The sequence below is a fragment of the Vespa crabro genome, chromosome 1, assembly GCF_910589235.1.
Source record: "Vespa crabro chromosome 1, iyVesCrab1.2, whole genome shotgun sequence".
NCBI classification, from domain to species: domain Eukaryota; kingdom Metazoa; phylum Arthropoda; class Insecta; order Hymenoptera; family Vespidae; genus Vespa; species Vespa crabro.
Genome location: NC_060955.1, coordinates 15399792 through 15413467, shown reverse-complemented (window position 1 = coordinate 15413467; position 13676 = coordinate 15399792). Strand labels below are relative to the sequence as shown.

At 28.6% G+C, this 13676-nt stretch overlaps 2 protein-coding genes across 2 annotated transcripts; one reads left to right on the top strand and one right to left on the bottom strand.

The window, feature by feature from the left end:
- Positions 1-702: 702 nt before the first annotated feature.
- On the bottom strand, positions 703-5722 carry LOC124425416 (serine protease inhibitor swm-1-like). The gene is made up of 6 exons (XM_046965755.1): positions 5562-5722; positions 5197-5297; positions 4835-4910; positions 1458-1487; positions 975-1084; positions 703-872 (listed from the first exon to the last, which is right to left on the bottom strand). The coding sequence occupies exons 1-6, from the start codon at positions 5611-5613 to the stop codon at positions 792-794; spliced, it is 450 nt and encodes a 149-aa protein (XP_046821711.1). The 5' UTR covers positions 5614-5722; the 3' UTR covers positions 703-791.
- A 3255-nt stretch (positions 5723-8977) lies between these two features.
- Positions 8978-9820, top strand: LOC124425272 (inducible metalloproteinase inhibitor protein-like). Its single transcript, XM_046965475.1, has 3 exons — positions 8978-9085; positions 9392-9513; positions 9633-9820. Exons 1-3 carry the CDS (start codon positions 9034-9036, stop codon positions 9726-9728), a joined length of 270 nt encoding a protein of 89 aa, XP_046821431.1. The 5' UTR covers positions 8978-9033; the 3' UTR covers positions 9729-9820.
- Positions 9821-13676: the final 3856 nt, after the last annotated feature.

Here is a 13676-nt window from a genome sequence, read left to right as displayed (position 1 = left end):
ACTTAGAATGATTACAAATATATAACTTCCAGTCAGGAATTGATTTGAATTATTGGATTTTTCAATATGGACTAGTCCAGAGTTTTCCTGCTTTTAATCAAAATAAAATAAATTAAAAGGAATAAGATTAAAGCTTAAAACATTGCGCATCGATATTTTATTTTAATATTTTTTAACTATTCATTTTTTAGAGATAAGTAAGTGAAGCCAGCATTCAGGCTTTCAATGACTGATATTTAACCGGCGTGCAATGTGTTAACTTATCGTTAGATTTCAAATTCACGCGAAAGTTTTAGATTTATAGCACATTTAGAATAAATGACAAATATAAAGGGATAAACGTAGCTTCATTAAACATAGCTTACTAACAAAGAAATTTTACAGCCTAAACAATCAATTGTTCAGGTTTTACACTATTCATTATTTTCAATTTATTTTTATCGTCAATTGTAATCATTGTTATTTTTGAAGATATGGTATTCGTAAAAAGCCTTATTACTGACTCATGTATTATACTAAATGTATTTAAAATTAATGTCACGTCAGATGTAAGCTTTATGTTCACGTTAAACTAATTAGATGTAAGTACGATTTTTTTTATAATGACTAGTTTTAAATCATTTATAAAGATATAAAATATATACATACTGTAAAATAGTAAATTCGCATTGAGCACGCGCAAGAAAGAAACAATTCAAGAAATATACTATAATCATATTTTATTATTGTATTTATGTGAAGCACATATACATTTCCTTCAATCCAATTGAATTAGACATTTCTACGAAATATTAACATTCACTAGGTAAAACGCATTCACCTTTGCTGTTAAATATATATCCGTTTATGCATTCACATCCTTTTTTACATATCTACAATGAAAATAATCAAAGAAATAAGTTAATTACTAAACATAAATTAATTCGTTTTAAAAACATCGGCGAATGAATTAAAAAAAAAAAAAATTTACTTACCCTAGAACAGATTTTAGGTGGATTATTATAGTTTTCACAAGTTAGCGGACAGGTACTCGCACAATCGGTACAAATCGCATTTGATCCACAAGCGGATATGTAGACGATGGCTGTATCATAAGAATTATTGTATAATTTTCATTGTATATTATTATTGGTTTATTATTTATGGTTAAATCGATATACTGTAAAACTTACATGAGATGCAAAGAGTTAATATAAAAATAATCGTCGTAACGCGAGACATGTCGATTTAGAACGATTTAGACAATAAAATTCGATATTGTTCATGCGGTACAATTTATATTCGCGAACTGTTTTTGTTTCTGCAAATGACTTATGATGTTTATTTTACAGATAATCTTTATATAACGCGATACTTATAAATGCGGTTTCGATATAACGAGTCTCATAAATTGTACCTAGCATTTACATAACGCACTCTACGGTTTTACATAACGCGGACTATTCATATATACTCACATAAATATAAACTGTCAGTTTTTTGTCTGACTGTATCCAAGAATAGAAATGTGTTGTACTCATACTTTCTAGAATATTTTTAATGTGCCATAACTTTTTTCATTATTAGACCATCCATCTCCACGGTACTTGCAGGATAGAATTTTTTGTTAATCTTTAGTTATGTTTCTTCTTGTATCGCATTGAGTATAAACATATCTTTTCTATGCACATACACGCTGTTGTGCGAATGTTATTAGCGAATATTATGTACTGGGATTTCCCCTTTACGATTTTTTGTTTGCTTCAACTATTTATAATAATTGCGTTCTTGAAACTAACATTTAAACAGATAATATGTATGGAGTAGATGAGTCAATTAAATCATAAGTGTGTATTTATCTTGAGTAATCACAATTTTATTTCCTGATAAGTATCATACATAATTAATTAGGAATTTTTTTTTGTCAAAAATATATTTCTAATATGGCATATGTTTTATTGATATTAATAAAAAGATAATATTCTTAATAATAGTATATGTATTATAATCCGTTAATATAATGTTATAATAATATGTAGTAATCTTTAATAATATTAATGATAGATTAAAAAGCTTTAGAATTATTTTAAATTTATTTGAATCGTCTTATTTTCAGGAAACAATGCCTACACACGTTCATCTTACTTCAAATATTAGGGGGACCGGAAAGTAATGTCGCTTTCTTAAATTAAATTCAAACGAATAAATTTTTAACAAGTTTTTATTTTTAATCACAATCAAATATCGATATGCGCAGAAACGACATTACTTTCCGGTCCCCCTAATATTTCTATTAAGATTATTCGTCACCACTGATTTCACAATGGTTTACACCAACAATAAATTCAAACATAATTTTTGGTCAATTATGATGAACAAGATCTCGTTTTAAAGATGAAGATTTAAACAAAGAAATGATTTTTTTGAATTTTTGAAAATGTTTTATTTTCTTTGAAAAGAATCCTGTCAAAATATGTTGTTTCTTTGAGAACATTTTATGTATAAAAATAAAGCTTCGCATAAAATCAGCCGACTCCGATTGATTGATAGTTTTCATGCAGACTTATGTGCAATTTTTAATTTTATTAAATAATATTATTATTTTATAAAACACATTTTGGTGCATGCAAATGAGAGAAATAAATAAAAATATATATATATATTTTTAACTAAATAAATAAATTATTATCTTTAAAAAATCATTTTCGGTATGTATCTTACTATTTACTAGTATATAATATAAACTTTGCATAACGCGATTTTTATAACGCGGAATATTTCTAAAAAGTAGCTTCCAATTTATAAAAGGGTTCTTCGTACTTTCTTAGTTACGACCTTTGCAAATCATTCACTTTATATAACAAACAGATTAAGAGATTATAAAATTAAAATATGTACAACCCACTTTAATAAATATAATATAAAATATGAAATTATATAAAAAAAATGTGAATCAAGGGTCATTAGAGATAGGACATTCTTATGATGAGCAATTAAAATAATTGATTACTTAGACAAAGGATTATCTAGTGAATAAACTATAAATATTATAATAAACATGTTAACTTCAAGTGCGAGAAAGAAACGATTTAAGAAATATACTATAATTATATTTTTTTTTAACCACATGTACAGGTTTTTCAACACGGTTGAATTAAACTTTTCTACGAAACTTTTTGTGTCCATTTTTTACAATCATAGGACATTAATATTCATTGAGTAAAATTCATTCTTCTTTGTCGTCTAATATATATCCATTTATATATTTACACCATTGTAAATAAACATGATAAAAATAATCAAATAAATAAGTTAATTAAAATAAATAATTTAATTCGTCTCAAATAAGTCAATTTTCAATTTAAAAAAATCTAATTAAGTATGTAGGTATAAGAATGTAGATATATTATGGTAGTTTTTACAAGTTATCGAATAACTACTTGCACACCTGAAAAAAATTTCATTTGGTCTGCAAGAATTATTAGTTGTATAATTATCAATGTTTATCGTTAATCGATATGTATTAGAACTTTCTTGCGACGTAGAAGAAGAACTAAAAGAATCGTAGTAACGAGAAACATGGCAAATTTAAAACGACTAAAAATTTAAAAATAGGATTGATAAAATGTCATTTATATACTACTTTTTCTATACACAAATAGTTTTTATCTATGTATATTACTTATCATGTTTGTTTCTATGTTCACATTATCTGTGAAGATCTTCTTCATATGATGAAAAGATTAAGAGATTAGAAAATCAAGAGAGGTAACTTTCTTTAGTAAATATAAAATGATTTAGTAAGAATAATAAATTTGAAAAAAGCCATTGGAGGCAGAGCATTATTATGATGTATATTTAAAACAGTTTATTACTTAGACAAATGGCATTATCTACAGCTAAATAAATTATACAAATTGTAATGAATTATACAAATTGGAATTAGAATCGCTGCAATACGATCATGAAATCCAATTTCAGCAATTTATCTGAAACAGCTGTTTATACATAGAAATTGTTTTATCTCTTTTTTTTTATTTTCCTTTATTTTTCAATACAATAGTTGGTGCATTTCTAAATTTTATTTCATCATTTGGCATTAAAAGAATTGATGATAGAAGGATATGTTGCAAATTTTATAAATGAATAAAGGAATTCGAAACTATATTATACTCTGATAACTCCTACTCAAGGCAAAATCACCAAGAACTAAAAAAAGAGCCAGCATTTTGAGTGACAATTTGAAATTAGATAAGAAATCTTGTCAGAGAATTAAATGATCTGTTTAAAACGATTAAAACAACTTTGTATAAAAACTTTAGGATAATCAATTATTGCTGTCACTTTTTATAATCGATGAATCTGTACTTTCTTACATTCGTTTATTATTTTAGTATTTATAGTATTTGTTAATATACTAACAAATATATTTCAGTTTTACTAAGATAAGTTATACACTTTCAATCGATAAAATTGTATTTCTATACATAAATGAATTATTATTGTTTGCCGACATCTTTCACGGAAATTGACTAAAATAAACATCGAAAAGATTGAAAATTTGTTGGAGTCAAAAGATGCATCGATTTTGCATCTATTCCAAATTTTCCTTATTACGCAATACTTTTATGAGATATTACAAATGAATCGTTGTAGAAAAAAGAATAATTACACGATAAAATAACATATTTTATTTATAGTAATGTAACAGCTACATGTATAAGATCGAAGAAATGAATAAAATTTTAAGTATATAAAATGTTGTAGGAACGGTAAACGTTTGAGTATAACATTAAGTGATATTTAATATATAGTACTTCTCCTAATTCAATAGAATCTCTTAATTCTCTTTAACAGTTATTGGGAGAAACGCATGCGCCATTACCAGCTCTAAGATATCCTTGCTTACATTGGCACCCTATTATGCATTGCTGAAATAGGATGAAAAACATGATTAGAAAGACTGTTCCAAAATTATTAAAATCTTTGTTTAAAAATTTGGTATGTACTTGAGTAGATTAGATATATTATTACTAGTTATATAATGAAAGATTTTAATTAAGGATTTTATTGTCTAAGATGAGTTCATAGGAAAGAAGCGATTAGATTACATCATAATCATGTTTAAGTTTAGAACACATTATTCGCGATATTACATGTTGCTCAAGGAAAAGTAAAAACTAAAAGATTTAATAAAATGTTTCAAGAAATACTTACCAAAGTACAAATATTTGTTTTAACTCCACAAGAAGGTTCACAAGCTGAACCACAGGTATTAAATTCTTCGTTCTCCCCACAATTGGTTGACTGGGATGGGACTATGAAGAAAGATTGTTCTCATTAATTAAATATTGGAAAGATTTTTAAGTGTATCACTTTCACTTGTTTCGTTCTTAACGATTTTTCGACCGAAATACGAATAATAATCTAGATTTCTCAAATCTATTTGTTGTATCGCTCATAATTGTTAAATGAAATAAAAAAAAAAAAAATAGGAAAATATTATAAAAAACGATAGATCTATTTTTCATTGAAAGACGACTAGATTTCAAAGAGATTTAGTCTTAAGGAACAATGCTTACAGGCAGAAGCGATCGCCACAAGGACAAGAAGAGCGATAATGACGCGAGACATGATTACTTTCTTTATATTCTATCAAAACAAGACTGATATGCAGTATTCGATCTCCACCAGCTTATATACTCTCGACATCGTTCATCTTTCGTAGATTCCTCTCCACATTCCGACTCACGCCAAGTTTGTTTTTCTTCTTTAATTTGTTCTTTTCCTCTTTTTTTCTCTCTTCTTCTATCGCTCGATCGCTCTCTCTCTCTCTCTCTCTCTCTCTCTCTCTCTCGCGCGCGCGCGCGCGCACACACACATTCACGCACGCACGTCCGCAAGCACGCACACACACACACATGTATACGCGCATCATGTTTACACATATTCTTCAACATATCATACAATGACTAAAAGCATACTTCTATATACATACATACTTGTACAATAACCAGTCCTTGAGCCTAATAGATTTCACCGAAATATATATCTACCTGTCAGTTTAGTTTAAGAAATAAATCACTGACTGGTTTTTGATTTTTATGTAAGGAACTGAATCTTTTTTTCTTTTTACATGTTCATCATTACATGTTACATAAATATTAACGTATTCGAAAAATATATAATTCTAAAAAGTCGTGCAATATTATTTATTTGCAATATTATTTATAATATATAGCACTATACTTTTCTTAAATACAACGTAAATTGATTAGTGATACATATAAAAGTTATTACTGATATAAACATATATGTAATTTTATCTTTTAAACGCTAATAAGCATTTAGTAATGTCTTTTTCGTATCTTTATTTATATCGTTCGTTAAATTTCATACGTTGTCTGTGAATTCTATGAACAAATTAAATTTTATTAATATGGTAATTACTAACTCGACTTCATTTAATTGATTCGTTATTTTCTAAATGTTTGTAGAATCAAATTCAAGACTAAATAATATTTCAATATTAAATTTTTGCAAAATGATCAGCGATAAAGAAATTTAAATCTCGTTGCTAGTAAATCGTATACGTCGGATAAGATAAATAGTGTCATTGAATTTTGAAATGGTTATGCTTGTAGATTGCGTTAAGTTCAAATGAGATATAAGCATAATATCATGATGATATAATAAATTAGAAAAAAATAGTAACGAAATATTGTCATGATAGCAGTTGGATTTTTTAAACATGATTACTTAAATACCAGGTTTTTATCTGAAAAAAAAGACAGTAAATTTTAAAACAATAAAAAGTTTAATAGGATTAACTTTTACTCTCAAAATAGGATATATTATCCGTCAACAATTGAAAAAGAATTGCCAAGAACTGTACCATTTAAAATGTTATTTTATATTTTTTATTTCTTATAAATTTTTACATAAATTTATATTGGAAATTGTAGCTTGATATTTGTAGATTAGTATTATATGTACACTATTTACAAGAATAAATTAATTTATTATAAATTTTCTTATAATAAATAATAAAAAGTCTGATTTAATCACTTGTATTAGCAATTTCTTTTTTTTCTGGACGTAGGTGACCAACGCGTCCAATTTCATTTACAACGAACTAATACGTGAAATTATTATTATAAAATTACTATACACAGCTGTTCCAGACTTCTCGATCTATGCAGTTAAGCAATTATGTAAATAATAACTACATTATTTTTCCTCGTTTCGCTTATACGTATTAAATACGAAAACTATTATACTATATTTTAACATTAAAATGTTTATACTAAAATGGATGCCTCATATTGAAACTAATCAGACAATTCGTTTGAAATTATAAACAATACTTCTCTATGCTTACGAAAAATTATCCATACAATTTTGATTAAATCAGTTTGACCATTTCGTTCATTTTTAACAAAATCGTTTATAATCAAAAAAATATCATTTTGAAAATATTAAAAGAGTAATCGGAAATTAAAAACTACAAAAAATAGTTTACATATATTTTAAACTTAAAAGTTTCAAATTGAATTGAAAATAAGATAAAAAATTATATATTTTAAAATGTTTATAACATGCACAAAATCAGATTTCATCTATCAATTTTTTATTCGAATCTATCATTGCCTATTTATTTTATATGTTTTATATTATATGCCGTTTATATTCATAGCAAATAATTGTTGAGGTATAAATTAGGCGACTGATACACATTTGACAACAAAAACAACAATGTAAATTACGAAACTCATGAGAGTTATATTTTTTCCCCTTATCTTTTGAATCACCCGAAATTCTCAAATATTTTATTAATCTACTTCTAAAGTTAATTTCTTATATGCATGAATATTAATTCTTCATGTGCGTTAAAATTTTCCACATTATGTCTACATTATAAATTATTTTATCAATGCTTCCTGGAATAAGTACACGAAAACAAAGTATTCGTCAGCAATATATACGTTCGTTTATTTGTAGTTAGATAATAATTTTGTTTTTTCTGCGAAGTCATGAATATCTTTAATAAATATTATCGTAAATGCGACGAGCGCAATTACATCTTCTTGATACTTCAATAATTATGAAATATTTAATCATAAATCAAGTATCTCGTTTCATTTAATTTTCACGTTCTTTCCAAAGTGAACGTTTATCTAAAATGAAAAATAGAATTTTTATAAGTAATTTTTTAAGTTTTTATTTTTATACATTATCGACAGTAATCAAAATTATTATATAATTTAACATGGACAAAAAAATTTTTTAGCATGTCCAGTATATAAAATTTGATATGAGATATTTTCGTCCTTGAAACTTTGCATTTTTTTCTTTCTTTTATTCCAAAGACAGAAAGAAGAAGAGATGAGAAAGAGTAAATCTGCTCTAGTGATCCACTTAGTATTAGTCCTTTCGAGCAATCCGAATCCATTTCTAAAAATCTTGACCTTCTCTTTCTATCACTCTAATCATGTTGGCAATTAACAGAGATCGGAATTACGTGAGAAAATTTTTATTCTGAATCACTCTTTTGACGTCACATGGATACTTAGCACAACATGCTATCTTAGAAATTAGCAAGACAAAAAGAGAAAGAGACTGCCAAACAGAAGAGTGAACGATCACAGGGAAATCCCGTATTAACATGCATATATCTATACTCGTTTTACCGGGGAATAACATCTTTTGTATTTTATGCTAATAACATATTTAATAATAATAGCATCAATATAGTTATCGTATTTATATATGTATGCATAAATATAAAAAAAATAAAAAATGTGTATAAAACAAAACAAAGAATATGCATATGTTAAAATATATAGTAAAAATGTAAGTTAGATAAGCAGTAATTATGTCGATTTCTTATCAATACTACATTCTCAATGTCAACAAATTTTGCATCATCACGTATGGTTTCTTGTCAAAAAAGGAAGCTTATCGATTGCTTTGCTATATAAATTCATTGCACCTTTGGATTACAATTAGTTGCCAATATACTGAATATAGAAGGAAATAACCAGCTAACAGAAAATGTCATCCATTTTATCAATTTCATTCGTTATTTTGACAATGTCTCTACTTAGTGAGTAAATTTATACAATACGAGGACGCATGATAGCGAGTATTTTGAAAATTACCAGAATTTTATTAACATTTTTTTTGTACTTATTCATTTGGAAAAGAATTATAAATTAAAAAAAAAATATGTAATCTCTCGATAAATTGAATTTTGTTTGGTCAATATAGTATTGGATCGTAATATAAATAAGTTCAATTATATTCACTTATTGTTAGAATTAAAACACGTTTATACTTGTAACTGAATTTATCAACCTATTATATAGACAATTAATAATAGATATCAAATATTACATTTAATTGTTTATAGCTGTAGTGAATGTTACATGTAATGACATCGTCTGTGATCGACCCAACGAAATATATGCATGCGGTTCAGCTTGTCAGACGACCTGCGAATTTCTTGGAGAGCCTTGTCCTATAGTTAATGTCGTAAGTATATTAACCGTTCATATTTTATTGACTACTATTTTGCGAGGATTTTGAATTAAACATGAAAATCAATGAAGGATGATATTTATTATTTTTGTCATTCTTTCTTTTTATTTCAGAAATGTAACGATGCCTGTTATTGTAAAGATAATTATGCTAGAAACGATGAAGGAAAGTGTATACCTATCTCTGAATGTCCTCCTAAGAATAATTAGTAATTAATAATTATGCAACGTGTTATGTACAACAATTGGAATCATATCTAATATAACAAATAGTTAAATATATTCAAATTAAATAACGGTTATTTATATATCTTATATTTTTTCAAAGAAATAAAAATCGTGTAAGCAGCAAAATAATAATTTTACAATTTATGTGTGTTGCCAAATCAACGATTACGATCTTTCAAAATGAAATTCACGGAAGAAATAGAACAAAATATACGTATTCGCATATGCTGTGAACTATTTTCGAGGATTAATAAGAGCTTTCACCGGCTAGCCGATTGCTGACGAAGTCGTCTGCCGACGAAAAGTCAAAGAGGCTTGACCACAGCCTTCAAGGGGTGTTTCAATATTTGGCTCCATAATGTAATCCAGCAAGAAGTCGAAAGTGCTTCGTGGAACATCCTCCAACTTGCCGACCGTTTCCTTTTACCACTTCTCTTCGTTTTTGATTCTCGTAGTTAATAGAGTTTCAAGCATACGAATGAAAAATCGCGAAAAAGAGAACGCTTCGATGATCTTTTCACCAGGATATATATATATATATATATATATATATATATATATATATATACTTAGAGAGAAGGACAGAGAGAAAGAGAGAGGGAGAGAGAGAGAAAAGTCATTTTAATAACGATAATAAAGAATAAAAATAACAGAAAGACATGATCAAGAGAATTTCGAAGTTGTCATGGGATCGCTAGTTTGATTACAACTAGGCTCGAGGATCTAATTATATATTCTATGAGCGCGTACACGCGTATATGCATGACTTCTTGCTCGTAAATGCATACATAATTTGGTGAAGTTTACGAACACGAATATGGTATAGCAGAATGGCCTTGAAAACACGATAGATGAAACGGGCTGCGTACATATGCGCAAACACACGCAAAAGGTCTACAATGCGTTTAGCTCGGCTTTCACATGCTGCTCGACACGTGCGTTTCCCCCGTTTCCTGCAAGCGAAAAAGAGATAGGGCGATTTAAGGTCGAAGAGAGAGGGAGAGGGAGAGAGAGAGAGAGAGAGAGAGGATAGAAAATGATGCCGGAGGGTTGTTCTACCCCTACCAGGCATTTGTTTAATTGAGAACCGACATGGCCGGCGAAGCACCCTTGTCGAGATCGACTCTTCCATCTGCATGATCATCGTCAACGTTACGTTTCTCAAAACTTTCGATTCCTTTTTATTCTCTTCCTCGCTTATCATATATGTATGTTATTCTTTATGTTCTTATCTCATATTTTTATCATACTGTACATACATATTAAGCCGATGAAACGTACTTAGGTATGTCTAAAAAATCATAAAAAAGATACTACAGAAAATACTTTTAAATACAGAGAGACGAATTTATGATAATTTATTAAAATGTAAATATGTATCCACGTTTCAAAAATTGAATATTCAATCGGTGAGCGTATATTTTCACATTTGAAAGTTACTTAAATGATAATATATGCGTTGCGTAATACATAACTAGTGAACCGTCTTTCGTTTGGTCACGCTCCAATCTTATCCTCGATAATAATTTGCCTTTTTTCTTCTTTCTTGTCTCCTTCTCTCTCTCTCTCTCTCTCTCTCTCTCTCTCTCTCTCTCTTTCTTCTTATAAAAAGAAGAGAATAACGCATTGACAATGAAAAACGATTAATCTCATTTTCGAAGCTCATGTGGACTTTTGAAAAAACCAACGAGCTATATTTCGTCGAATGTTCTCTTCTATCTTGTTTGCTTGATTCTTCCGTGGACTCTTTGTCATACTCGAGAGATAAGCACAACGATCAATCTAAATAAACAAGACTTTCTTACTCGGAAAGAGAAATCGGCTTTATCGAGTAACTCGCTGTATTCTCGTTATTTCACCTGCTACGTTGAACAATTGACAAGAACAAATTGGCAATGTTTTCGTTACGGATCGATAAAATGTCTCAAAAAGAGAGAAACAAGAATTGGAGTACGGACTGGAGAAGCAGAAGAGAATTTCCTTTCGTTTCATAAGCGGCTCGTTATCAGCCAACCTTGAGACGAGAAAGAAAGGAAAAAGATAAACTCCTTTCAACAAATCGATTGGAAAACTGACTGGACAGCTCGTATATTCTCTATCGAGAAAACAGAAAGCTCGACCATTCGAGAATCTTAGAAATAGAATATGAGATGAACAGATCTGTTTAAAGGTACTGTTATCGTATCATTCAATTTATATTCAATGAGATCATTAGATAAATCGTCAGCTGACATTGAATTTCGATATATACAAATTTTGTAAACGATTAGATTTTATAATATGATTCTACCCAACGACCTAGATCGACTAGAATCAAAATCAAAATCCTGTAATTCACTTTTTTGTTTCCCTCCTCCAAAATGGTTTCTAAATAAATATAATGTACAATACGATACAGTTATAGTAAATTGTAATGTATGATACAAAATATTATCATTAAATTTTTAAATGCCATTAATGGATAGATGCCATTTAAATGCCATAATTAATAAAAATAATGATCAAATATTTACGTGAACGGATTTGCATTTGGAAAAGACGTTTACTATCGCATACCTGTTACTGTAAGATCAGTAGGATATAACGGTTAGTGATCGGTTATATCTCCTTGTGATCGTACAATACAACCCCTAATGACTCAGCTGGCCAGTCAGCTGGCAATTGCGGGGCGGCACATTCTACGTCCGTTTGATATAAATACGTCAGAGACCTGCAGGTAGGATACAAGGAGTGTGTATACATTGCAGGTATACGAAGGGAGAACAACGACAGACCTGCGATTTTATGCAAACGATGTTAACAACCCTTTCTCTCTCTCTCTCTCTCTCTCTCTCTCTCTCTCTCTATCTATCTATCTTTCTTTCTCTCTCTCCTACTCTCTCATTCTCCCAGTGCTCGATGCATCATTTAAATTGCGTTTCTTGTCGTATGATCGAGATATATAGACAATTTTCATTTACACTGTTCTCTATTATCGACATTAACAACGCGTAACAGTTATAATATTATCATTCGAACGAAAGATTACGATAAAACAAGTATTTTTTATTATATTTTTATATATATATATATATATATATATATATATATATATATATATATATATATATATATTCATGTTTGTCCAAATTGTTCGACTAACACGTAAAACAATTTTTGAAGTTCACGAAAAATGAAAAATATATTTTTATTGCAGAAAGTTTACGATGCCAACGAAGCAATGATTTATTTCTTAAAGATTGTAAAAAAAAATATATGGTTCTACGTATGCGTATCGTTTAGCGCTTACTTCTGCGAAAAGGCGATTGGCAGCTATCTTGTTCGTCGGGGAAGATTTTTTTTCCTCCTAACATCCGCATTTGTTCATTTGCATAACCGATAAACTCTGTTTGTTTAAACGAAATTAATTTATAATACATATATGTGTACCGAGTGAATATTTTCAATAGGATGCACGTCTCCAGATAAGAATTATTTGCAAGAATTATTCCGTTCTTGTGAGTTTTGTTTGAGATCAAAAATTTTTTTTTTGCATTCGACGGTTTTCTTTGAGTTCTGATATTTATAGTGTTTGTTAAAATAATATCGCTAATGAGAATAAATTGAAATATAAAAGCGAGTTCAATATTAATGAAAAAAGAATTAAGATGTTTTTCTTTCTGAAGAGATCATTCTATCTAGCCTCCACTCTCTCCGATTGTTTTGTATCTACAATAAAAGAAAATGGAAAATGAAAAGATTAACAAAAAAAAAAAAAGAAAGAAAAGACAACATTACATAGTTGTGTTTCGCGGAGGAAGGAAAGAAGAAAAAGCAGAGATGGATGGGATCGAAAAGGAACGAGAAAGAAGAGAAATCGAGGCACATCATGCCAACTGTAATCCACGTATTGTTTCGCTTTCGGTCTCGTCGACGGAAACGAGCGTACCG